The 26,817-nt window shown below is 38.4% G+C and overlaps 1 protein-coding gene across 1 annotated transcript in view; it reads right to left on the bottom strand.

The window, feature by feature from the left end:
* GRID2 (glutamate ionotropic receptor delta type subunit 2) overlaps positions 1 to 26,817 on the bottom strand; it is a 765,251-nt gene that overhangs the window by 136,562 nt on the left and 601,872 nt on the right. The window contains exons 9-11 of the mRNA XM_063336608.1: positions 26,391 to 26,492; positions 9,344 to 9,541; positions 1,884 to 2,196 (exon numbers count right to left, since the gene is read on the bottom strand). Of these exons, the coding sequence (XP_063192678.1) occupies positions 1,884 to 2,196; positions 9,344 to 9,541; positions 26,391 to 26,492 (613 nt within the window). The remainder of the gene's footprint in view (positions 1 to 1,883; positions 2,197 to 9,343; positions 9,542 to 26,390; positions 26,493 to 26,817) is intronic.

The following is a 26,817-nucleotide window of genomic DNA, read 5'->3' on the forward strand; positions in this document are numbered from 1 at the left end:
GCTTTTTCCAGTAAATTCTGCTTTTTTGTCATCTGGTCCCCTTTCTTTTTATATAATTTCTTCCTCACTTTCATGCTTAATTCAAGGCTTCCCTCTAAGCCCTCCTCAAGTACTCATTTTTACTGACTAGTCAGAAAAACCTTTTCTTTGTAAGCTCACTGAGCATCTACTGAAGGGCTCCCTTGCAGGCTACTATGGATCTATGACTTTGGAAACTTTGGGACACTGGGCAACGCAGGCTTACTTGGATAGACATAAGGCAAACAATTCACATAATAATTCATGAGACTGAAGTGTGGGATAAAATTAGCTTTGCCTCCTTTAACCTTTGCTGGGCAGTCTCCTATAAATCTTTTAGAGACTAATGATGTTGGGAGTACAGCAGGGATGCTAAGGCTAATATCAAGCAATAAACCTATGTAAAATTACTCGTATTCACGCAGTAAAGAAACTAATTCACAAGTTTTAATCTAACAGGCAGACAGATGTAATGAGTCTAGTTCTGTAACGGACCAACTGCTCTCTCACAGTTGGATTCCCTAAACAGTTACACTGGGAATATTTTGGACAGAAAGAAAACTTTATAAACCCACCCACATAGGTTCAAAAATTTTTTCTAGCTCTGAGCTGGCTCTAAGTTTTTGGTGTTCTTTAAAAGAAAATCCACAACAAACATGAAACAATCTCTTCAGCTTTCCTCAGCTGGCCACCGCTGCTCAATGCAAATGATAATTTTAAAAGTAATGTCTCTAGGTCAAAGTGCTCAAAATCACACCTCTTGTGGAAATTCTCAACTTCTTTTTTTTTGATGGTGGGGTTAATTCAGCTTTTTTCCATTCTAGGAGTTTCATACTTGATTATCATGCATACCTTTGGCTTTCATGGATGCCATCTGATTGTTTCTAACAGGGAATAACGTAATTCCTAAATTACTTGTTGCCAGCGTTACACAAATATGATGCTTTTACCTACAGTGTTCCATCCAAATTCATATTAAAATCCAAAAAACTATCCAGGAGTTTTGAAGTGGCCATGGCTCGTTGTAGAGCAGATGCTCCATGCAGTTACAAACAGGTGTACCTGCAGGGCCGGTAGTGACTGATGAACAATTACATGGATATGGCAGAAGGTATTCGTTCTGTTCTGTTGTCAAGCGTTATTATCTAAATCTTCTTTATTCTCATATGAAGTGTTTTCTTATTCCACTTTGCACTACAACCCTAGTTTGTAGACCAGAATTTTAAGTAGTTTATACCAAGCCAAGCTCTGTAGTCCCTGATGTCTTTAGGATGCGTGGTTAAAGCTCTGCCAGAAGTGGATTGTGAAGGACTTGGGAATGCAATCAAAACTGGGGAATAGCCTGGGCTACACCAGATGCTAGAGGGGATTGAAAAAGCATCCAGGAAGGTCAGAGATGGTTGAGTCTAAACATTATATAGGAAAATTAAGATAAATCAGAAGAGGGAGGAAAGAACATCAGATACAGTAAGACCATTTAGCACCGGTGACTAGTCTAAACTTAGTTCAAAAGCCAAATCCCAACATTTTCTGTCTGACTGCGTAAGAACATAGCATTCGCATTAACTATGAATAATTCTCTGGCAGATGATGAGAAATACTTTTCTTTTTTTCTTTCCAGATAAAAGTAATCTTCCTCTAATTGGACAACTGCAAACCAAAAGAAGCTAGCATGTAGTGCTCCACACTTCTCATGGTTCCCACACTGGGGAGACAAATGTCTCAGAAACCTTATAGCACAGGGCTTTCCAGTGCTCCCAGTCCCTCTCGGGCTGCGGAAGGGAAGCAGGGAAGAGGAAGGTCTCTATAGCAATGAGGAGGATATACAGGGTTTCTCTCGGAGGCAGAGTTCCTCTGTCTCTTACCTTGTTGCACAAAGGATCCATAAACAAACCACATGGAGTTGTAGAGGGTTGTGGAGGTCATGGATCCCATTTGAAGGCGTGGGGGGTTGAGCCAGTTCAAAAGGTAGACCAGTAGCCCAACTAACAGCACAGTGCCAGCTATGCATGCCCACAGGGAGAGGTCAAACGGTGCCAAGCAGGCAAACATGTCCACTGTCTTCTCTGCCTTCCGAAGCAGCACGCCCACTGAGTAGTCCATGTAACGTGTTGTGAAGTCCACCACATTTTCTCTGTCGGGGGTGATGGTTAGGGCAGATATCCCTATATCAGCTCTCTGAGGAAAGAGGGGGAGAGAACATGCATAAGTAGGAGCTACAGGAAAGATCTTTGTACCTCTGTGATTTATAGCAGCTAAACTTATGGAGAACCAGATGCCAAGGACAATGTCTTAAGCATCACATATGTGAACACAGAAATGTGACTAAGGCTTGAACAGAATAACTGTACCATGTCTCAGTTTCTGTAAGCAAACTTCACTCGGTGGACTTGGGCACATTAGCTCTCTAAGTTTTTATTTTCCAAGGAATCAAAATACCCCAAATACAGATAACAGCTGGAGAAAATCTACTTCTGGTCATTTTTCTCAGCCTCATTTACTGAAGCCATCATTGTCGTTGTGGCAAAAGGCAGACCTTGTGTATAGCATTTCCAATCAGACGAAATGAGTTGCCTGCCAGAGCCACATGATAGTCAACATTTTGATGACACGATAATCATGACAAAGGGTCACTGCACAATAAAGGGCACCTCGTATACCCTGGGATTTTGTGGGCACTTGAAATTCTGAAAAACATCAGTTTTGGCTGCAGAATTTGAAGTTCAGAAGAGTAGATATTCCACGCTGTTCCTTTACTATTTATTCCTCTATGTCCTCCTGCTAAGCACTTCCTCTCTATGCCAACCTGTCCTGCAGCTAACTCAGATCTGCTTTACGCCATTTACGTTTTTTTTTTTTAATTTAATGAACCCGTTCCAGATGAGAAGAGGATGAATAACATTCCTTGATCTGCTAATTGTATTTCACAGCATGTCTGGGTATTAGGTCTCCAGAGACACCAGGCACAACTACAGCAGGTGCTGTTTTACTTTTCACACGTACAATTAGAACTGCAGTGAAAACAAGAAAGGGTATTTAAAGCAGGCACATTAACACCATTTAAAAAAGGCTGAATACTGAACAAAAATACTATAAATTCTAGCTATTTTAATATGAAAGAGCACTTAAAATACTTTAAGCTGCTGCTAGTTTGATTTAATCCATTTCTGTTCTGCCTAAAGCAGTGTGGGGTCCTTTGGAAGAGGGTGAAGAGAGCACAAAGGCTTGAAAGTCTCAGTACTGTGTCAAATTTTATTAACTCTCTTGAATTTCTTTCTTCTTGCCCAAAGAAGGCAGAGATTACTAGTGCCTTAGAAATGTGATGTGAAATATTAAGTGAGACGGGTAGGGAAGCTGAAACTGATTCGAATCATATTTGCTAATCGTGGGGGCTCTTCTAATACCACCTGCAAAACACTCTGCAGCCCATGATACAAACATACTTTTAATCACAGTGGACTTGAGACCAGTTTAAATGATGTTATTTTAACTTTATATTAATTGTTCACTGGCTTGAGAAAGTGGTGGAAGATAGCTGGAGGCTGATGATTTGGAAAAAAAAAAGTGTTTGAAATATTGATTTGCTTAAAAGCCATGAATTGGAGCTTCAGCTTAAATTCGTGGTTTAGATTCTCTAGTGTCTTACGTGAAGCTGTGTTGATGTGCACAGCTGAAAGCACGGCTCCATGAATTCACTTCATGTTCCTTCCTAACAATTTTTTGTGGGTGATGATTTCACTGCCCTTTGCCCATGGGCAGCAGCAAACTCAATCGGTAATCTAAGTAAAAATTTAATCAGAATTGTCCATGGAAACATTCAGATCATACTAGTCTCTATCCTCTGATTACAAAACTTCTGGTCAACAAGTGACTCTGCTAACAAGTCCTAGCTCCACTCAGCAAGTTGCAAAGCAGACATCATTTGAACCGTTTTCTACAACTGTGAATATGAATGTCTTTTAAAAATAATTTACAAATGTGAAAGTCCAGTTCTCTACACCAGTCATTGTCAAACAGGAAAATATGATTCTATTTAATGAATAAGGGTTGTTTTGTTTTGGTGTTTTGTTTTTTTTTAACCCCCTCTTCCCTGAGTGTATATCAAAATGTGAAATAGGAATTCAGGGTTAAAGGAGGTCACATGGAAACAAAAAGTCCTAGACTTAGCCCTTGCTGTTTAACTTTGGCTGAGTTATTAATCATTAGCATGTTACTAAAATACTTCCCGACCACACTAGAATATTGTGAGGTGCTAATTCAAGTTGTATTTGTAAGATGTTTAAAGGCTGTCCACTGAAAAGCAATATCATAAATAAAGATACTTTTACCAAATAATGGATTACTCTAGGACTGAATCACTAATAGATTTTTTCTGCTTTTTCCCCCTTTTTTTAAAGATAAACATATTTCTCCATGAAATACATTGAAGGGCATTGCATGAAGAAGAACACTACGTGGTATTTGTGGAAATACTGCTTCTATTTTACGTCTCTCCAAATTCCCCAGCGTTATGGTTCCACTCTGGTTATCAGCCATCTATGACAGAGGAACAATGTCGTCCTAATGGAAATGTTGGATTTCCTTTGTCAAACTGCAGCAGCAATTGTGATATAATTACGTCTTGCGGTTAAAGAGTGGTAGTAAAGTAAAACATAGAAAGAAGAGAGATAAGTCCTGACTTCACAGTACTCTGAGTTACGCTGGAATACGACAACTCAAATTCTTTACTTACCAAATCGAATCATAAACACCAGTTTCCTAGAAAACTTAGTGTTTAGCACAAAACCAAGCTTAAGCTTAACTTAATAGTTGACTTACTGACGGTGAGCATTCTTAATTACATATAGATTCTGTCAACTTGTATCAAAATTGTAAGATGAAAAAAATTAAATGCTTGTCATTAACATGTCACATTGGATCAGAGAAGATGTCAGTTTGAAGAAGTCAAGGTTCACTTAGTGCTTCTGAGATAGAAAGGCGAATGCATGCAATTATGCCAATATTCAGATGGAAAGCTGCCAATCTGAATTATAAACATGTAAAACTTTCCACTCACTAAGTTTTTGCAGTGCCAAAATCAACCAACTATCAACATCTCAGATGTCTGTTTAACACGTTTCTGATGAATGAAACCCTGACTCCTGAAACTGACTGACTGAAAAAAACAGCAGAGGGCATTATTTTTCTTTATGTAACCTGCTTAGGAATTTATCCTAAGGTCATTGTAGGGCAACATTACCAGAATCAGAAACTCCAAAATAAATAACCAGATGGGTCTGATAGCCTTGTCACTGGTGTCACAGAACCAGCTCATCAGCAAAGCCTAGAAATCCTTGAAATGCCCCTATGCTATTGCTTAAGCAAGCACATCTCGTACACATAGAAAGCAATCTTATGATGATTCCCGTGGTTCACGATCAAGAACGGGGAAAATAAATGAATCTACTTTAAATTGTTCCCATGAGGCCTTTCATTTTATTCCTTTTTAATGTTAAATCAAGTTTCAACGAATGCTGGAAGCAATAAACCACAGTCCCACATGTTATGCAGTTATTAATATGGACATGCAAAAATTAATCAGAGAGACATTTTTGCTCAAGTTAACACACATACATCCAAATAATTCTCCTTTTACTCAGCTGTTCTCTTTTCTTCTGACTTTGTCCTCCCTGTGTGTTTTCCTCCTTCCTATGCTACTCCCCTTAGGAAGATGTGTTGAAAAAAAAAGAGCCTTATAAGAGGCTTCTACTTGGCTTGCAGATTCTCTTAGAAATATTTAGGCTTGTATTTAGTTTTCCTTTTCTGATGGACCTAAGTGTAATCAGGCAGTTTTCTCTACGCTATTTGCTTCATGATGGCTCCTCATTAGAAAAAAAAAATCCTAGCAATCAAGGTAGCATGGAGAACTGTGGGAAATAATGGTTGATGGATGTCAGTATCACTGGGAAGTCCAGAGCCGTGCTAGAAAGCTTACTGTCCTCTCCCAGAAGTGTCATTAGCCACTTCTCTTGCCTGTCACGCAGGCTCATCGCTCTGGTGATGTGGACTTCAGGGCCACCAAAGGAAGCACTATGAACAGTGCTAGTACTGTTTGCAGCTTTGAAGTCCTTGGCACAAGGAGGACATGGACCTGTTGGAACAGGTCCAGTGGAGGGTCACAAAGATGATCAGAGGGCTGGAGCACCTTTGCTATGAGGATAGACTGAGAGAGTTAGGGTTGTTCAACCTGGAGAAGAGAAGACTCCAGGGAGACCTTATGGCAGCCTTGCAGTACCTAAGGTCCCTTCTAACCTGAACCATTCTATGATTCTATGAAAACACACAGATAACTAACAGCAAGAGAAAGATTTGCGGTAAAGCGCTGCTCCCCTGAGATGGTTTTAACTTCTCCACAAAAAGCTGCTGCTCTCTGAACTAATCCTTTTTCAGTTTGTGAGCTGAAGCTCTGTGGGATGCATTGAAAGCCCATGTCATTTGACAGGAGAGGGGCAAGAGCACCACGTGTGCCTCTCAGAGTATTTAGCCTCCGTAGACGTTCTGGTTCAGGCGCTCAGGAAACAGAAAGCTTTCCATAGCATGGTTACATTCAGTTTATTTTGACAGGAGAAGGTGTATGGAGCAAGGGGGTACCAAATATAGGTCTTGACAACCAAAGGAGGGGAGACTTGAATCAGTTTCCAAATACAAATTAAAGACCAGTTGCTTTGATCTGCTGATTCCAGCTCCTATTTTAGCAGTCAACAGGGACCTTGTCTTCAAAGCTGGAACAGAATGAACTTGGCATAGGCTCACATCTGTGAGGCCAACTGTGGACCCAGGGCATGTACTTGGCACTGCAGGGCTTCTGCCCAGCACTGCAGCGCAAGCAGGGATGCTGCAAACAGCAACAGCCCGGGACTGCTCTCACTCACATGGGAACCAGCATCACAGCCCGCCGCACGCTGAATCAGATTCATGCAAACAGTGTACGTTGACCTTGAACACAGAAATTATGCGCTTGCTGCAGCAACTGCCATTTCATACGGCACATCTTCTGTAGTGGCCACATACATCCTTCTCAATGAGATGTACTCAAAAAGAGAAGGCAGCTGTTTTCTGTTACCCTTGAGTGGGACTTGTCTTTTGCAGAAACACGTTGTTCCCAACTCATTGCTGGCTCATGCACTAACAGGCAAAGAGCACTCTCTCTGTTCCTGGATTTCCTCCACATGTTGGCCAGACCATCATGTAAGGCTTCATTGGGAAAACAAGGCAACATTCTGTTTTAAACAGGTTAGACCTATAATTTAAAATTATTCTCTGCTCCTTTGCTTCCCCTGACAAAGTTGCCAAGCAGATAGATATTTGAGTTCTGGAAGCAGAACTCAGTTCACAGTAAATAAGAAAGCAGCCTTTCAAGAACAGCTTGCACTTGGTAAGGGGTAGATATACACTGGCTGCTTGCCCAGAGGTTCTCTTTTACCTTAAGAGGCAGAGAGAATGGGAGAGAAGGACACAGTGAACATTTACTGTTCATTATATAAGGGGTAAGGAAGATAAAAAATTATACACTGCCATAGTATTGGGAAAATATGCTTTTTGAATTCCAAATGCAGTTCCATTAGCTCTTCATACTTTCTAACTGTACAGAAAGATTTCATATCCATTAATACTCATCTAAAGCAAAATTATAGCAGACTGGTAGATTTGTTCCACTCACAACACCTATCTACAGAACTAGGTGGTCACCACCTTAAGGGTATTATTAGAGTTATATGAGTCCTGCCTACTAAGGGGACAAGAATGCCATACATATTTTTCAGTGAACCTTTTGATTTCAGTTGTTATGAGTTCTGCCTTATGAATCATTCATTTCAAATAAATAAAAAATGTTCCAGACCCATTTCCATCTCCAGAGCCATCTAGGACTAAGAACGCTCCAGCCTGTGTTATGCAGTGGCCTACTGAGTCCTTTGCCAAGTACTGTGGAGAGTAGGGTATAGTATAACAACAGATTGAAAAAGCAGAAAAAATGATAAAAATAAATCAATAGGTCATTGTGGTGTTACATCTCATCTAATCGACAAGGGATTTTTGTTGTTAAAGTTTAGAAGATGGAGGAAAATATACTTCTCGAAGTGGCTCCAGTTTACCATCTATGATCACAGCGTTCCACCTTCCAGCTTTGTAAAGGCATAGGGAGGTGGCAAAGGAAGTTCATCACTACCGTGTAGATGTATGAACTGTGCCACGGGTGTGGCATGTGTTTTCTATTCCAACAGGCTTCCTACTGCTCAAGAAGGCAGAACAGTTTAAACCTATCACTAATTTTTTTTGTTGTTGTTGTTATGGGGATTTTTTTCCCCTTTTATTTATTTCCTTTACTGCAAGACTTATTGTCCAGCATTTTTCTAACTTTTAGCTGAAGTATTTAATGATTACGTCTTGTATCTGACTGCATTGCTGCTTACTCTTTGCTGTGATTATCAATTAAATTCCACCTGCAGATTTGGAAAAGCACTTCCATAAACAACCAGTAGGTTATTTACATTAATATTTACTGCAGTTATTTAAGGAAAAATGACAAATGTAGGTCTCTCTAGCTGTAAAAGCTGCCTCTCCAGGTTGACTAAGAGCAAGTAAAATATATATCTTCACAGCATAAATGAGACATCAGCACAATAAAGTCTGCACAGCCCTGTCTTTCTCTCTTAATCGAAGAAACTGCAAACAGACAAGATGTGAAGAGCAAGGGAAAAAAAAAAGGCACATTTATTTGGTTTAATTTATGATACAATATTGAACATTTAATGTAAAATTAAGTAAACTAAATGGTTTATTAATTACAGAATAGAGAACATACTACTCTTAATTCATACATCTACATAATGTGTTATTATATATCAATAAAACATTTTCTGTTGATTATATACTTCATGTATTCATCACACCAACATTTTTCTAAGTGCTATACATTATTTATGTAATGTATCACTAATTACTACAAGACCAATTTTTCCTCTTTCAAACAGCCTCTTCAACTCATTTGTGTCAGGTCTTGCCAAACTAATTAGGATGCTGTGCATCCCATTATTTGACTGTATTCAGATTTCATACTGCTGTACTTTGGCTGGAGAAAAGGAATTGCCCTGCTTCTTAAACAGTTACCAGCACCCACTATTTCTAGCTTTTTCTTTACTGCCCAATGCGCCTGGGCATTCTGTCAAATGATGGTGACAGGCAACAAACAATGTGCTATCGCTGACTCTTTAAAACAGGTTACGGGCTGATGCAAACATAGTATACCACATATTATTTAGCTTTAGTAAGCTATTAATAACCTTACCTTAAATACCAGTTCTCCTATCAGTCCATTCCACGACCCATCATCCTGAGGACTCCCGTATTTGTGATCTGGTGCCACATAAATTTCGTATTTAAAGCCAAGGTACGTGGCCAAGGCTTCCAACACATCTATTGAGAAGCCTTGATACTTCTTCGGTTTTCCCAGAACGTTTTCAGACACCATGACAAAGGGCTCTTCCTAAATACAAAAAAAAAAAAAAAAAAAAAAAAGGAGGCAACTGTTTGTAAAGAAATTACATGCCACAGTTTGTAAAGAAATTACATGCCACATTTGGGTGCTGTTTGTTTTTTTTTTTAAAAGTAAAGGAGGAACTATTTAAATACCGTGTATACAAAACTTTCCTACAACACATTGTCAGCAGTGCCTCTTGCATCCTGCAAAATTCTATTTTGTTATGTATTTACTTCAGCAGAGAAATTTTCTTCCCTGCTATGTATTTCAGAAGTAAATCATCTGTTGTAACGTTACAACTGAAACACTTTTCAGTAACGCCTTCTGTCTGCACTTATGCTCAGCAGGGCAGACATGGGCTCACATGTCTGTCCATAAATACGGAGGATTCTACAGCACTGCCAGCTTCCACTGGCTGCGTAAACCCTGTATCTGATAAACACAAGTACTAATTCATGCTGTAAGGAATGAAAAACATGGCAAAATGGGCCGTACCACAGAAACATGCATTTCTCTTGTCCTTCTACTGTAATCTGAATCTGAATATAAGCTGATTGACTTTAAATAGTTCTACCCGAAGAGCATCCATTTGATTAGTTTCAAGAGAATCAATTATGGGACTTAAGTTTGTCCATACGACCAATCGGTGAATATTCATCAAAAAGATGACCATAATAAAGGATGCAAACAGATACTGAAAGTTGGCATTAGTAAGATTTCCAAACAATATGCTTTTCTTTTCCTTTTCCCCAAGATCTGTAATTGTTCTCTTCATTTTTTTAAATTAATATTTCTAATAACATTCTCAGAATGAGACCATTTTTTGGCTAACTTTAATTTCTTTTTTCCCCTCTGCATTATTCTTCCTGTTGAGTATTTCATTTCTAGACATTCTCCTTCACATCTTTTTAAAATGAAACACAAAAAGAGATCATATTTCTGACCACAAAAAATATATTTACCATAGATGGATCTCACTTTTGGTTGTTCTTTATTTTCTCCAAGAACATCTGTCTGATCTACCTAAGTAGAGCAAAAGTATCAAATCCCCCCAAAAAGCATGAAGGCACTGTAACTTAGGTGTTTTGTTTTTTTTGTTTTTTTTTTTTTTTTCAAATATCCTACATTTCTTCCTTCTAATTCTTTACATGGCACTGTAATTTAATATGAGTTCATCAGAAACACCTATTCTGAGGTGCAAAAAGTTAGTTCTGGCTTGTCATGGCTTGGCCATGACAGGCACCTGAAATCACTTCCTGACGACTTCCTCCTAGTCTGCATAACCCACAAGCAGATAGATGAAACCACAATTGGTTTTCCGTAGTATTTGTGGCCCTAACTTTAACTGTATCTGTATCTCCAGATGCGTTTTTGCTGGAGTTTAAATGATTTTTTTAAAATTATTATTCTACTACTCATCTCTGCCAATGACTTTGAAGCCAAAGTACTTTTCACAAATATCTCACTAATACCTCACTAAATAGTTTTAGTTTCCTAGTATGTCACTCTATATGAACAGGTATCACTGAATTGCAGGCAGGATGTTCCTGGAATAAGAAAGCATCATTTGTAAATACTTGAGTTAACATTCATGAGGATAGCCACATGCTGAGGATGCTGCCAAAGAAGCGAGGATGCAACCAGACCACACTGGGCAGGATGTTGTTTTCTGACTGCAGAAAATCCAGAAGAACAAACCAAAAACCCCCAAAACCAAGCCAAACCCCAAACCCAACCAAACAAAAAAATATCAGGGGGAAAAAAAAAAAAAAGCAGAAGGGTTGACAGTCTCAAGTTATTATTTCCCAGTTGTCACACAGAATTTCTTTCTTCTAAATTTTCCAAGATCAGCCAAATAGAAAAACAGAGGACAAGTGCAAATGAATTTTTGAAGTAGTACTCCAGCATCTGGTTTCCAAGAATATTGAAGAAATTCAGACTAAGTTGATGAAAACCTCTCCTAAATGAAAACACAAATCAGCTTTGCTGATCACTTGGATGAGAGATTACCTACATAAAGACTCTAAACTGCTGGAAAAAAATGTTTCCACAGAAAAATATTGTAATTTATCAATCTAAGCACATTATGCACAAAATTCTTAAGATTTGTGTGTACAAATTGTATTTTAGAAGTTTATAATTTTCATATTAGAAAGGATTTATTCTTATAACTTCTAAGTTATTAGAAAATAGTTGCTTATAAACTATATTTTTATTCAGTTAGTTAAAAAGCAATTGCTAATTGTACTGATTTAAAACACTGTTTAAAAGACAGTGTCTCATGACTAAGTTCAGTCTTTTATTAAGCTATGTAATATTGTTTGCTGTTGAGAGATTTACAAGAACCCCCAAGTGTCCAGTGTGATATACATTTAATGAAATACAAATAATCAAATAGCTTTATGCAAAGCAACTAACACTTCCCAATTTCTGTTGAAGCCTGGAGCAGCAAAATATTTAATCATATTCTGAACAAAACAAAACAAATCTATAGCTGTGTGTTTTTTGTAATTGTTTACATTTCTCAGAAGACATTGAAAGAGGACAAAAATATTGGTCTTGATTTTTTCCCCCCATAAAAGCTGCAAGCTGAAATGATGCCAATTGCCTTTTCGTACACTAGGAGCTTCTATGGAAAGAGACATACATTCCTACAATATTCATGTAAAAATAATTGTCTCCAGCCTTGAGAAAACAGATCTTGTAGAAAGAAAATACACAAAACAAAACCAGCCAATACATTTCTCACCTACTGAACAGAAAAGTAATTAGAACAAAAAATAAGCTCTTAGAAAGTCGGTGTCAAAAACTTGCAAGCTAACAAATGAGTTTGGAGGTGGCAAAATTCACCTGGATGATGAAGCTTCCATTCAATCCCAATAAATTCAAGAGAATCCTGATACACTTTCTCTCCAAAGCAAGTGGTAATTCAGACTACATAAGCAGGTCTTTCGCAGAGAAGGCATACAATCACCATCCTTGGAGATGTCCTTGGAGACACTCAAAACTCACCTGGACACAGTTCTCAAAACCTGCTGTAACATTAGCCCTGCTTCACAGAGATGCCACCCAAGGGTCCCTTCAAACCTAAATTGTTCCAGGATGCAGAGAAGTGATCAAAGGGCAGGCACTGTTCCTGCTTCTCCTTTTTTTCCACTTTTGGAGACACCTCTCTAGGGGACTGATGAGCCTCTGTGGGGCAAGAGCAGACTTCACAGCCTGTAAAGTCAGGGAAGTCTAGAAAAGCAAAGAAGTCACAATGTGCATGGCTGAGGAGGAAAAAGAAAAGGAAATGAATGGATTGCTCTCTCTTAACTTCTTGGTTTTGCAAGATGGACGATCTGCCTCACTGGACCCCATAGCCATCAGATATGTTTAGGAGGTGGCTTTGCATCCAACCTCAATGAAGATCCTTTAAGAGAGGAGCTACTTTCCTTTTACTTTACCCACAATGTGCCTCCTTGTCAAGCCAATGCAGCACTACAAAGCCCGTGATAAGGGCCCTTTCTCAAAATAGCTCTGCGGTTATCACTGTCTGGTTTCTTCGTGGAACCTAAGCTGTGCTGCCCTGATACAGAGGAGGATGTGTTTAAAACTTGATGTGGATCAAAGGATTTTAGAGCGTTGCGGGTTAACCCTGGTAGACAGCTAAGCACCACACAGCCAATACTACCTGCAGCAAAATGAAAGTCGACCGCAAACAGGTAAAGTTGATACTGGGTGAAGCTGTTCATATTGCTTTTTACAACTGTAAGAAGGCAAAGTCTGGTTCCAGAGATGATTACCCCCTGAGCAAAAGAATCTGCAAAAAGCTAGCAGACTAGCACATCTTAGGAAGGAAGGCTAAAGGCAGACCCAAGATTAGGCAACATGGCATAAAAAAAGGAAAGTGTTGCGAAAGCTGACACAATAGTACAAGTACATTCAAGAAAGCTTACAAAAACGCTTGTCTCCATTCATTTACTTATTATCACTAGGTTTATAAAAGGAAGGAAATTTATTTTTAAGGAAGAAAGTACACATACAGACTGACATACGTTATCAACATGCTACGTATTAAAACTGATATAATTTAAAATCTTCCTCCCACCAGAGCAACTAGCTACCTTCTCATGAGATAGCTATGGTGATGCTTGGTTCTTTTATTAGAGCAATTCTACCACTCAGCCATCACAAATCTACTCAATTTTTGTCAGATGAGTTGATCTAATTTCCAGTGGTCCAGACAAATGCCAGAGCCAGGACAAGCGACGGAGTACGATCGTACAAGCGTAAGTGAGGAAGTACCAAGAATGTGCCCTTTTTGTTATCAGGGCTTCAGCTCAGACACCTTACCCAAACCTACACAACACTGTGCAACACAATATTATTTGAGCACATTTCACAAATTAGGGTTTATCACTGAAACACTTGGTTGACTAAGAAGAGATATCATCACCGTTTTCCATGTGCAGAACCGAAATACACAGATTTCATGACTTGTACAGCTGAGAAGTGAATCCAAGTGTGCTGGATCAGGGACAAATGCCTTAACCATAGACTCTTTTCCCTCTATCTTATTTTAACACTTCAAAACATTTTTACTTACATATGTACCTGTGTTCTGGCAAACCATGAATGTAAGAGCAGGAAAACCGATAGAGGAAAGCACATATTAGATGAGAACAATGGAAGGTGGGATCCAAAAATGAGATGTCTAGACTCAGAGAGAGACAAGTCTTACTCTTGAAAGGACTCCTTGCCATGGTAAAACTGCGAGTGGACAACAGAGACTGTAATGTGCCCTAGTCCAGGGAGAACAGATAGCAGGGCAATATAGGCACAAAAAGAAATGTCCCACACACAAAATCCAGCCCTCAACCTCTGCCCTGAATTTTAAACAGTGGGAAGCAGTGGATAGAGAATTTATCTTGTTAAACATATCAGTGGAAATCAGAGGTTGATCGAGCTTGGAGCAGTCTAGATTCAAGATTAGTAGAAAAAAATGCTGCACTTTATTGCTTTTTTCCAACAGGATAAAGGGATAAAAGTTTTGCTTATTCAGAACTTAGGTTCTGGTGCACATGAAAAAGAAGTAACACGGGGTTTTGTAAGCGGTTTAAGAGTCTAAGATTAAAAGTACAAAGCATAGTTTTTATCTACTCTGATTAAATTCTCAGACGTATGCCAATAATCTTATATCCTTTATGAGACCACCTAATAAAGTTAAAAATAAAGAAGAGACAAGCTTTTGGGCAGAGAAGACCTTCACATTTTAAAACAGAAGGAGCAATACTCAAGCTAAATAACAGAAAAGAACAATTGCTCAGAGTTTACCTTGGTTATGTTAATTAATCAGACAATCAAAGAGAAGCATTGGTTTTTACCAATTAATTGCTCCAGAGGTGGGCAATAGTCAAGCAATAGATTCAGGCCTTAGGGGAGGCAGGGAAGGAGAGCAAGGGAATGATTGCTTGTGAAGAGTTCAGGGACAACTTACACGTAGGGAAAAAGTATACCCCTAAACCCAGAGTCTCTATTCAGGATGATTTTTAGCAGCCAGTAGAATAGTGACTTTAAATTCCAAGCTTTGACAGTCATCTTTTAGTTCTTTAATGAACATCAGGTTTTGGAGGTTCTGGTATTCTCGTATAGATTCTCTCTTTTTGGACTAACTACAGAAAACTCTGTTTAAAGAACAGAGTAAGTACCATTCAAATCTTCAACACAGCGCTCTAAATACATGAGAGGAAAAAAACGTTGCATTCAGTGGCCTGTTTACAACGAAGTGGTGGTCTCAGCCCAGCTGTTAATGATTTTATGTGCACACCACATCATCAGAAGTTCACTGAATGGGCAATAAGACTGATTTTCTCTGTAATTACAAGAGTAGATTCTGTGGCTTTAAGTTGAGACTTGTTTCAGGATAGAAGCTATACAGAGCCATGACACATTTATGAGAGACCTATGCTTGCTTTAAAGATAAAAATGCTAAAAAAAATGCTAGAACGTACTTTATAAATGGAAAAGCAAAAGCAAAACAAAATGTTTGGCATTACTGCCCTGCTCAGCTGAATGCTCTTTTCCCTTTAGCATAGGCAGAAAAACTTCCTAGCCAGGAGGCTATACAGAAATTATTAAGTAAACAAAAAGTTATTGGCTTGTGAGATCAAAGAAACTGATCACTGCTGGGAATTTACAACACATATTGGGGCTTGACTCTAGATGGATGGCCTTCTGTGCTTCTGATATGTTTGGAAGAGAGTTTTGAGATTAGGTTATTACATAGGTGGTTAGAAGTCACGGAGCATAGGAAAATGACCTCTATGTCTACTCATTAGAAATTTCTGAACACAATGGGATATAATACTTTAATATTGACGCTCTATATTCATTAAATGGGACTTGCTATTCATTAAATCTTCCATTCTTCTCTACTGAAAGTAGAAAGAGAGTGTAAAAAACAGAAGCAAGAAATGAAGCTCAGTTGTGAGCAAGACTGTCAATCTGTACTTAGCACTGATTCTAGAAACAGTGGACAGGCACATTAAATGATTCACAGACCCCAGGCAGAGCCTTAGCAATCACATGAAATAAATATTCACTGTGACACTTTGAAACTTCCATCATCTGCAAATGCTAAGAAGCTGCTCCTAAAACTGAAATTCACTCTCGTTACTGGATCTCTAAACTCCCTTCCAATGGCTGCTGGATAACCAAGCACAGCCATTATAACCGACAAGAAGCACTAAGTCTCATAAACCATAACCAAAACATTTTCAAACACAGGATGCCATTGCCTTGTTGCTAGGCATAATTCCTTTTTTCTTGACTCATAAAATAATTAACCTCCCACTTTTAAATGTTAGCCATTTTGCATTTCTTTCCCCAAAAGACTTCAGTGAAATATGCAGCCCCAAATACTTAATTTCCTCAAGTGCTTTATTGACCACTGTTTTGGGGATTTTATTTGGCTAGGAACAGCACAGCAGCTTGTTATTTTTAATTGAACAGCAATGTACATTACTTCATGTTAGAATCAATGACCAAAATTTAATTGAAACATTTCATTCTCTCATTACAGAAATTCTCCCACTAGCAACAGTTAGAAAAGGTGCTGCAAAACGTAACACTATCCCCACCCTTTAATAACACTAAAACAAAGATGAAGGCTTCAAAACTACAAAATATTTGATAATTAAATATTATACTCATTCAATATCCCATTGTGCCAACGGGCTGTGTAACAGTATTGGCATCAAAAACCACTGTTCTCACATCCCGTGCTTTTCAAATAGACTGATCAGAAAGTCAGTCGTACTAACAGAAAAGACACATTGCCTGCAGCAAGAAGCTTCTTCATGTCCCAGAAGTTGAATACAATATTAAAGGAGATTTTACATTTGACCTTTATTTACCACTGTCCTTATCTGCATGCTTAGTCTCTCGTATTTTTAATGACAGTTTTATTGTCATCTTCAACAAGATGTGAGTTTGTGCTTTCAGTTACAGTACTTTAAACAATATTTTTTTCTCCTGAATGAAATAGTGGCTTCTGGATTTATTATGTTATTTAGTGTAGGGCTACAGGGGTAGAAGAAACAAACAAAAAATGTTAGCCTCTCTCCCCAGTACTTCCCGTTGCTCTGCAACAGGACTAAGGCTTCTTTCAAAGCGATCTACGGCAATGTTCTATTAGGATGCAGCCAAGCTTTGTGTATTGATTTTAATTCACAATAATTTAATGCATCTAATAGCTCTTTCTGAACCATTACAGTTGTACGATAGGAATATGGATTGAGACTGGAATCAATTGGAGTGTTTTAGGGTATGTCTAAACAGCACAAAGCTAGCTTTAATGTAGCTAGCTCAGATACTGGAATTAGCAAAAGTGTAGTATGGGTATATTAACCTGCTGGGAGCTGCATTGTACTTCTTCCAGCCGCCACGCAAGAGCTCTTATTCATAACGAATCCATATAATACTCCATGACATTGCACTGTCATGCAGTTCACCTTTTCTACCTTTCATAGTATGGAAGGATTATTACAATCAGAGTAAGAACCCCTTTCTGTTTAAAAGCCAAATTTCCTGTGTGCTCTGTGAGCTATACAAATCTCTCTGGAATGCAAATATGCCCACAGAGCAGATGGACAAGGGTCAGTGAGAAGATAAGAGCTAAGGAGCCTTGAGAGGTAGCCCTTGACATACAGATGAGTTAGGTTAGTCCTACCAGGCTTTGCATTGTACCTACCTTACTGTTAAACTGTAGCCCGAACTAGTCCCAAAACATTTGAATTCCTTGATATTCACCTCATCTAGTACATAGCACCCGCTACTTTAGAAAAATGAATTGGAAATATTAATTGAAAACAAAAGGGTCTGGGTTTCCCAGCATTAAAGCTTGTAAAACAAATGATCAAAGTAGGCATGTGCAGTGTGAATAACCGTAAGGTTTATGAACTACCTGTTTTAATACAAGCTAAATAGCTTAAAGGGACATAAACCAGCTAATTAAATGTAACTTGTGCCCAGTGAGTAGCAATTTCAATTTGGTCCTTGTACAGGTGTGGTGGGGAGAAGAAGAATGAAAAGACAGGCTCTGCCTCTACCAAGAGGTATTAGCTTCTGTTGCTATAACAATAATTTTAATTATTGGTATTTTGAGGAAATCCCATCACAGTACAGTACCACTTGAGAAAAAAATCAAAATATTTTCCAAAAGCAACTCAAATACATATGCAAATGGTTGCAGACAGAGGAAAACAGGAGGATTATGGAGAGAAGACTCCACCAAACCTAAATCTCTGGCAAAGCACCTAATCAAGGCACGCTCTGCCCCAATGGGTGCTTGTGCCCCAATTACGGTGCTCAGTTATGAACACTGATCAATTGCAAGGGAACGGTTGAAATGGCTTCTGTCCCCATTTTCTGCTTAGCAAAGTAACCCTGACCAGGGCTGGCAACCCTCGGAAGAGAAGCAGGGCAGATGGGTGAGGGCAGGAGGCACTTTGTGAAACTTATTTTCTTCCATCTCTGTTTACAGGTCATCGTTCTTAGTCCCCAAGAAAGAAATGCACAAATTCCACTCCTCTCTCCCTTATTGCTTTAATACTGCCACTTTCTCTGCAATGATATTAAAGATTCAATTTTTTCAACAAGCACAAGTATATTAAATACAGTGATGTGCATGTAACGATAGCATACTGTCTGCATATGTGGGGGAGAGGAGTAGTATAGAAATATGGAGAATATAATGGCAGAGATCAGTTTACAGAGGTCTGGAAGGGATTAGCATCTCACCTGACTAGCACAGTGTAGAAAGTTTGGGCTGAATTCAGCATATGGCACTAATATGCATTCTGTAAGTTTGTGCCTGTGCGGTAAGCTAGGATGCGTACAGTCAGTGCCAGAAGGCGCCAGAGCTTAAGGAGTAACTTTTATATGCTAATAGCTTCTGAAATGCTGGATGGGAGTGCAAGCTAGAAAAATAGTAGCTGCTATTTGTTATGCAGGGTAAGCAAGGAAAAGAGGTGAGGAGGGAGAAAGACACATATCAAGTCTTCTCTTGAATGTTCATAATAATTATAACTGCCACATAATGCAATTATTGCCAACTTTGAGCCTTAAAGTTTCTATCTACTTAAGAACACAAGCTAAAAACTTGGGAACTTTAGGAAAAAGCTGTCTCACTGGGGAGCTAGTATTTCCCAGCACTGTCTCCTGGCTTTCTAACAATACCTGGCTCAACTGAAGTCTAGATGTTTTTCCTTATTTTCAGAAATTAAAATGTCTTATGTGAAGAGCATGAGGTAACATAATCAGGCTTAGAACTGCAATAAGAGTGCCTGGTTTTTTACAATTCAATTGTTTCTAAACAGTACCTTCATAAGATGAAACTTTTTACTTAAGAAGCAGTATAAAACACACTATATAGAGCCTGGGGATAACATCATTAGTACGTTTCCTGCATACTCTATATTTAAAAATATCTAAATAACACATAATTCTGTCTAAAGTTCCTGAGCAGAGTTGGGTTAACACAAACTGCTCCTGCAAACCCCTCTCCTTAGTTTGTAATTCTCTGTACGTGCTACTATGTTGTTTTACTGCAGTAACACCAACCCATTTTCTTTTATTTGCATAGAAATAGATATAGTTTCATGGAAATGCAAGCTAGAAAGAATCTCTAAAACTTTCTTTCCTTTCTCTGACTTGGGATAAAACTACCTAGACTAGACAAGACAAACATAACTCTACTCTTCCTGGACACGCCTCTGACAAAGCTGAGCCCACAGCCTTCCTACAACTGAATGCCTAAGTCTTCTTTGCATTACAAAGCGTAATAGGAGCTCTGAGAGCTACTCGTACCTTGTGATGGGAAACATTTACTGTAACCATTAATAGTTAGCTTACCCTTAAAACCATTGCGAAAACTTTTGACCAATCAAAGAGTAATTAAGTTCCATTTTTAATTTTAAAGATATGATAATAATTTTTTAGGAGAGTAAAAAGCAATTCATATTGTCAGCACACATTCCAAGCCATTTTAAAAAAAATTCTCCTTGCCACTATTATTAAAACCTGTAAAAACGAATGTTTTTAATGTCAAAATTTCAGTTTCAATAAATGCTTGTCCAGAATCATGCCCTGAAATCTGAATTCAAGTTTCCAAATTGGAAAATCTGCCCCATGAAAAGATACTCCAATACCAGCTGACATTTCCACAGATGAAACCAGTCTCGTCACGCATATCTCATACCAAATGACAGCTTTCATGTCAACAACCAGGGTAGCTATGAAGAATAGTAAATAGTGAGCCTAATCCTGTCATGCATCATTACTCCTGATGATTTAATTCATTTACCAATGAAATGAACACCTCTACCACTGCTGCTATAATTTACCAGCAGTTCACTGACCATTTTTATAAAAGGTTCATTCTTTCCAGCTTTTTTTCCAAAGATTAATATGGGCAGCAAAAAGGAAGAGAAATGAAGACACAGGGATTTGTTGCTGCCTAAGACATTATGCATTCTTTACAACCAGCAACAGAATATTCTAAAACTTCGAGTAGTTTTGAAATATTTTAACTACAGCACACATGGCATATACTAAATACATTAATGAGTTATAGCACATAGAGATTTTACGACAGGCTTCAGATAGAATAGACTATATCACTTACAGCTTTTCTGCCATTCAAACTCAGGTGCGGAAACAGCTATCAAAGAAGGATTTATCCCTTACAGGTAAAAGACTAAAATATGTTTGCGCGAAACACACATACTACAACTGATGAAGACAGTCAATTAATGTTTCTTAACCTTACCACCTCCTAAGGCATTTCTGCTGCCATAGGAAATTCACTGCAGTGCACCACTATGACGATAATGCTGAGACACAGAGCAACACAGAACTTAGTATAATACATGACTTAATTAACATTATCTTTTAAAAAGATTGTAGGCACTGGTGCTTAGAAACTGCAGCCTGACAAAATGAAGAAGGATTCACAGAAGCGCACACTATTCAACTGTGAAAGTGGGGAAAGGGATCAGGACTATGTGAGAAAAGTGAGCACCAAAAAAACCGGGAGAAAATGGAAAAGGTATTATCTATGAGACTATTATGATTGTACACTGTCATAAGATATTTATTGAGTATTTCCCGAGGCATCCCACACACAGTCTTTGCTGCAGTTGATCTTTGCTTTACAGTCATTCACTGATGGTTTTGTCCTGCCATTTTTTTATCCTTTATGACCTTTGACTGTTTGTTCCTCTGCGTATGCTTAAACACTGTCTTATTTCACCTCTCTCATGCCTTTCCTTTTCCCTCTCGCTCTGAAAGCTACTCCAGCTTCTCGGAAAGGACTTTGGTTACTTTGTTTAAACCAGTGTTGGAAGTCAAATCCCAAAGACGGTTTCAGCTTTTAAAACCAGGACTTAGCTTCATATCTTACTTTTTATCTTTTCCCCTTTCAACAGAAAAAGAGACTGAAGATGTAGACCTCCTGACAGCTCGTGTCCCTAAAGACATTGTCTGCTTTCGGGTTTGTTTCTTTCCCAATCTGGGCAACAAATGCGCGTGCATTTAATGCCAACCATTGAGAATTAAAGTAGTCCACGCATGATAATATTTTTCCTGGTGTAAATGATGCCTTTTTTTTTTTTTTTTTTTTTTGCTATGCTTGTCTACCCTTCTGCCAGCCTTCTCAGTACACCATGTCCCACAGTGCCCACCTGGAGCCAAGGGTCACCAAACTGCCTCTGGTCCACTTAGCTATGTGCAAGTAACGGAGGTAATAACTCTCAAGAAATAGTACCTAGGGATGTATGGCAAAGAATAATTCAGTATCGCTTGCTATTATTTTTCTTTCCTGCCTGCGTTTTCAGAACCATCCAGACGTGAAAATACATGCCTACTGTTTGGGAGCTGTATCGAATTTTCATGTAAAGTCAGAAATATATTTTGCACCATTAGGAAGTTGTACCTTATGTGCTTTCAGAAAAGGCTCTGTACTTTTCAATCAAAGTGTTAATTCTTTAAAACAGGGAATTTCAAACTTTTTCTCTCTTTCAAACAACAGGGGCCTTTTTAGAAACGTGATTTTGTGAACACCTGCTGGCCTATTCATTGCCAAACAGGCCAAACCTCATTCCATTTCTGATGGCTTAACATTCATATGAATAATTCATTAATTGCCACTACTACTAAGACAATATTATGAGAATATCCGCTGTATTCTAGCTCCCTTTCAATAAAACTGAGCCTCTGAAAAAGAGAAGGATAAACTAAAATAGCCAAAATGGATATCTAGCTAAATTTGTTCTTGGACAATTGTTCATTCAAGCCACTCTGAACTTGTTTGGAGTTGTTAGGCTGACCTTTGATTGAGCTGCATTTCAGAAACTCAGAATACATTTCAGATATTCACCAGCAAGCCACTTGAACTTAAAAGTAACTTGTCAAACATAAAGTTCAAACTTCGGCTGCATGAGGGGACGCAGTCTGAGGCAGAGACGTTTGATATTTAAGGAAGACAAAATAAACCTTTTCTAGAAGCGTAGAAAGCATGGTACTAATCCAAGACAGTTTAAAACGTTGAATCACATGTACACAGGCATGGCCATAGTTCCCCTCAAAATAAAACACAGAGAATTGTTTCTTATTCCTATTTATGCAAAAGAGAGAATTCCCATTAACTTCAGAGAAGCCAGGATTCACTGCCAAATGAAACCAGAGATTTCCAATTTGGGGACGTACTTATTCTGTCATGGTCACAAAGAGATTTCGATTTGGATCTGCAGATGCATAGCATGTAATTATTAAATTTATCTAGGGAAAGGCATTGGTAGATGGATGCAGATGATGAGAATTGTTCAGCACTTGCTTCTTGAAGGACTGCTTTGGGGAAATTAGTCACAATCATTTGTCATTTTCAGACTGCAGAATATTTCATTTTATAATAAGTGTAATGCAGTATAACCCAGGTGTTGCAATTTGCTATCCTCTCAAACTCTACTCCCATTTTTAGAACCAGTCCTTTTCAACCTGAAGGCATAACAAAATAAAATTGGAAGAGGAGAAGGGTTGCTATCTAGAAAGACAGAAGAGAGTCAAAGTGTTAACAAATTAACAAAGTAATATTAACTTCTCAAACCTCAATGAAAAAGAAACACATTCATATTCAAGGTTGTTATTATTTTATTTAGCATAAGCCTTCTTGTTTCCCTGGATCAAGACCATGCTGTTACAAACTGGCAGAATTAATATCAGTAACTAATCATCCATAGTCAATAATAGATTCTTTACTCTTAACAGAAAGCTACTGACTTAATTGAAGAACTCTGAGAAAGATGGAAAAGGAAGTGTGATAAAGAACATTGCTAAAATAAAGTTGATGGGTGAAATCCCTCCTGCACTCACGAAGGAGAGCCACACATTTTCATCACACAGGTTAAATATAAATGTCTAGTTTTGTCCTATCCAGCAGATATAAAGCCAGATGAACACTGCACTTCCACATATTACTATGGCCTTGATTTACCTGAAAGAATTCTGTTGATTTGTCCAAATTCTAACTTGAAATTTTTATTCTATTTCACAAAATTAATAGCCTTAACAGCAACTATCCTTTGATAATAGCTGTAACATGAAAAGGGCTTAATGAAATTCTAGTCAGTGTCTTTGTTGCCAAGTTTTTCTAAGAGAAAATACTTCTAATTTGAAAAACAACAAATAGAAGGACTAAAAGTCTAATTTTAAAATGAGAGAAAACAAGTATTAATACTTTTCTTATGGCTTTGTTTTATTTCCAGTGCTATGGCATCCCAGCTAAGACTCCAAAGAAATTCAAGTATTACATCTATTTATTCATTCTGTTCTAGTAAAAATAACATAATTGCACCATTATAATAAGCTGTGTGAATAAAGATGGGAACCAAGCTATAATTAGCAACAAGTAAAGGTCCTATAAATTTATCCTATAGCAACATATAGGTTTGCAGTAATGATATACTAATGACAGCTATATTTTAAGTCTCTAAGACTTAGAAGCCAGCATACCCTCATGAATAACACTTACTTATACCTAGTAAGAGCAGTAAGAGAAACTGCTAGAGGGTAAGCACCCTAAATAAGGCTCTGTCTCCCACAGGGGTGGCAGCAACATCTGAGGATATCCAAAGATTAGAAGAGGTCAGAAATAATTAGCACTTCGCAATTCTGGCATCTGCACTGTCCAACTTCTCTTCAGGCTTTCGGTTAGGAGCTTGATTTTCTGTCAGTGTCTGTCTGTCTGCCTGCCTGCCTCTCTCTTTCTCAGCCAGTAGAGTTTGTGAATGAGGGAAAAACGGTATTTAATCTTCCTGATTTCTGGCATTTGGGGGAAAGTACCATCAGTCAAGGGAACTGCTAGTGATAAATATTGTTTCTGGCTCATGAGTTTAAATATTTGCTTCCTCCCTTCATTCACGAAGTTTACAACGTCCTTGCCTCTCATCTTTGCTGAGTAAAATCAAATGAACCTCGATTTGTCGTGTATTTCACAGTTGGTTTTATCTAGATTGGACTGACCAGCCATGCAAAGTTCTACAATTTCAAGAGGATAAAGGAAGTTTTATGCTATGAAGCCAGTATGAACCATTTGCCTCTTCCCCATATAGTGCCTTCAGTGCACATTCAACATCACAATGAGAGTCAGTTAATAAGTTAGCAGATTTTAGCACAGCACAATTCAGACTAATTGTGTTTTTCACTAGTTGTGCATGGAAGTGCTCTAAAACTGCCAACAAAACCAAATGGGTTTTGTGTGCTCACGTGAGGCAGCATGTGAGAACTGCAGTAAGGAGACTGAACTGCCATGTGCTGTGTGCTGAACTTTAAATATCTGCCTTCTGTTTTTATTATTAATATAGAATCCTATCAGCATAACTAATGACATTTTTGCATTTTTGCAAGTTGCTAAATATTCATGCTATAATGACTTGAAAGAAGAATGCTCTCTGGCAAGCTAACTAAAATAACTGGGGATGAAATCAGAATAGACTGGGGAGAGAAGGAAGAAGAAGAAATAAGAAAGAAAAAAAAAGTCCAAGACTCTAATTTGAATTTATTTTGCTAGACAACATCCACAGATCATTTTTGTCAACAGAAAATTATACTGAATCAATTAACGTGATTATCGGGCAAAATACAAAGACCAGCCACTGCCACCATGATGCTATTTTGATGAACATGCAATCAAAGTGTAAAAAAGCCCACCCTACTGCTTTGCTTTTTTCTATGCATTTATCCTTCTTATTTGGTTTGGGGTTTTTTGTTTTGTTTTGTAGATATTATCACAGGAAGTTCTCTAGTGTGCTAAGAGCTGGAATGGACTGGACGCCCTGACAGATAATAGCTTTTAAAGACCTGTAAAATAATAGGAGGGGTACAAAAGTGCTCTGTCTGTGGCACTGACATGCTCTGATGATTTCACTTTCCATCCCTGACGAGCCTTTTCCTTCAAGATGCAACGTCAGCAATACAAACTGTGGAAACCACTCTTGCCTTGTTCTTTATAAGCAAGCGGTCAGGCCCTCAAACACCAAATCGGTGATGAAAAACATGAGCAGATAGTAGAGAGAGGGAAGTAGCTCAATATAACCTTTACAGTTCTGCAGCCCTGGGTCAACTTTGTGTTTGGGCATCAGTCCAAAGAGGCCTATACATCTCATATTCATTTCTCTTTATTTCTTCCTTTTTTTCCCCCCACTCTGACAACTCTATGGCAGGGAATACACTGGCCTCATATCACAAAATACCTTCCTATGCTGGCAGACATTTTCTGTTCAGCTTTAAACCAACAGCTTTGCTGCAGCTGCTTAATGCAAGGTGTCCGCACAGGGGAAGAACCCGGCTGAAGAATAGCTGAGCGGGGACAGCAGAGTTTTACTGAACTGACATTACTCACCCTAAAGTTGATCTTGAATATTTTCCGAGTGCGGCAATTTGTGTCAGACTGCACTCAATTTGGCAAAGTAATTGGAAGGCAGCTACATCTTATGAATCATTTAGAGTTTCAACTAGATAACTTTAGCTAGCAGGGCACTTGAAGTTGCCCTTTATGAGTCCATATGGTTGTGTTATCTAATCTAGCATGTGCCTGTGGAAGAAACGGGTTTTAATGTGTTTGATTCGCCCCTTGAAATGAACTGTACTGATAAATAATTTTATTTTCTGGAAATTGCTTCATTGCTCTGATATTGACAAGCTGAAATCAGACACTTGAACATCAACTAAGTTCTTGGTAAAATGGTGTACTTAATAAAAAGGTGAGGCAAGAGGGAGAAAATACATTCCTCCGAGGCAAAAGGATGAGGATGCTTACCAGCACAGTGACCACACGCAGAACCACTCCTCGCATGTTATTCTCCAACTTTCTGTCTGTTAGTGACCCATTCAGACCAGTGATGGGATTCCAGCAGCCGAGCTGAAAGAGAAAACAGAAGTCGTTTCCTCATTGCCCATAAAACTTTGCCAGTCATTCCTCTTAGGCAGCTTTAAGCAGGATCGTACAAAATAAACAGAACACCTTCTGGAATCAATGGGATGGAAAGTCAGGGAAGGGTTTGCGCACAGATTCATCTTTAAATTGCAAATGAAGCAATTAGGGATATCAGTTTGTGCTTTTAAATACCAGTGTGCAATGGATGACAGCATCCAGGGATTAGGGGTATATGTATTGCTTTAGAAGAGCTCAGAGAGGACTTCTATATTAATGAAAAACATTTAAAAAGTAGTATGGCTCTAACAAT

This window comes from Chroicocephalus ridibundus, chromosome 5 (genome assembly GCF_963924245.1).
Source record: "Chroicocephalus ridibundus chromosome 5, bChrRid1.1, whole genome shotgun sequence".
In the NCBI taxonomy this organism is placed as follows: Eukaryota; Metazoa; Chordata; class Aves; order Charadriiformes; family Laridae; genus Chroicocephalus; species Chroicocephalus ridibundus.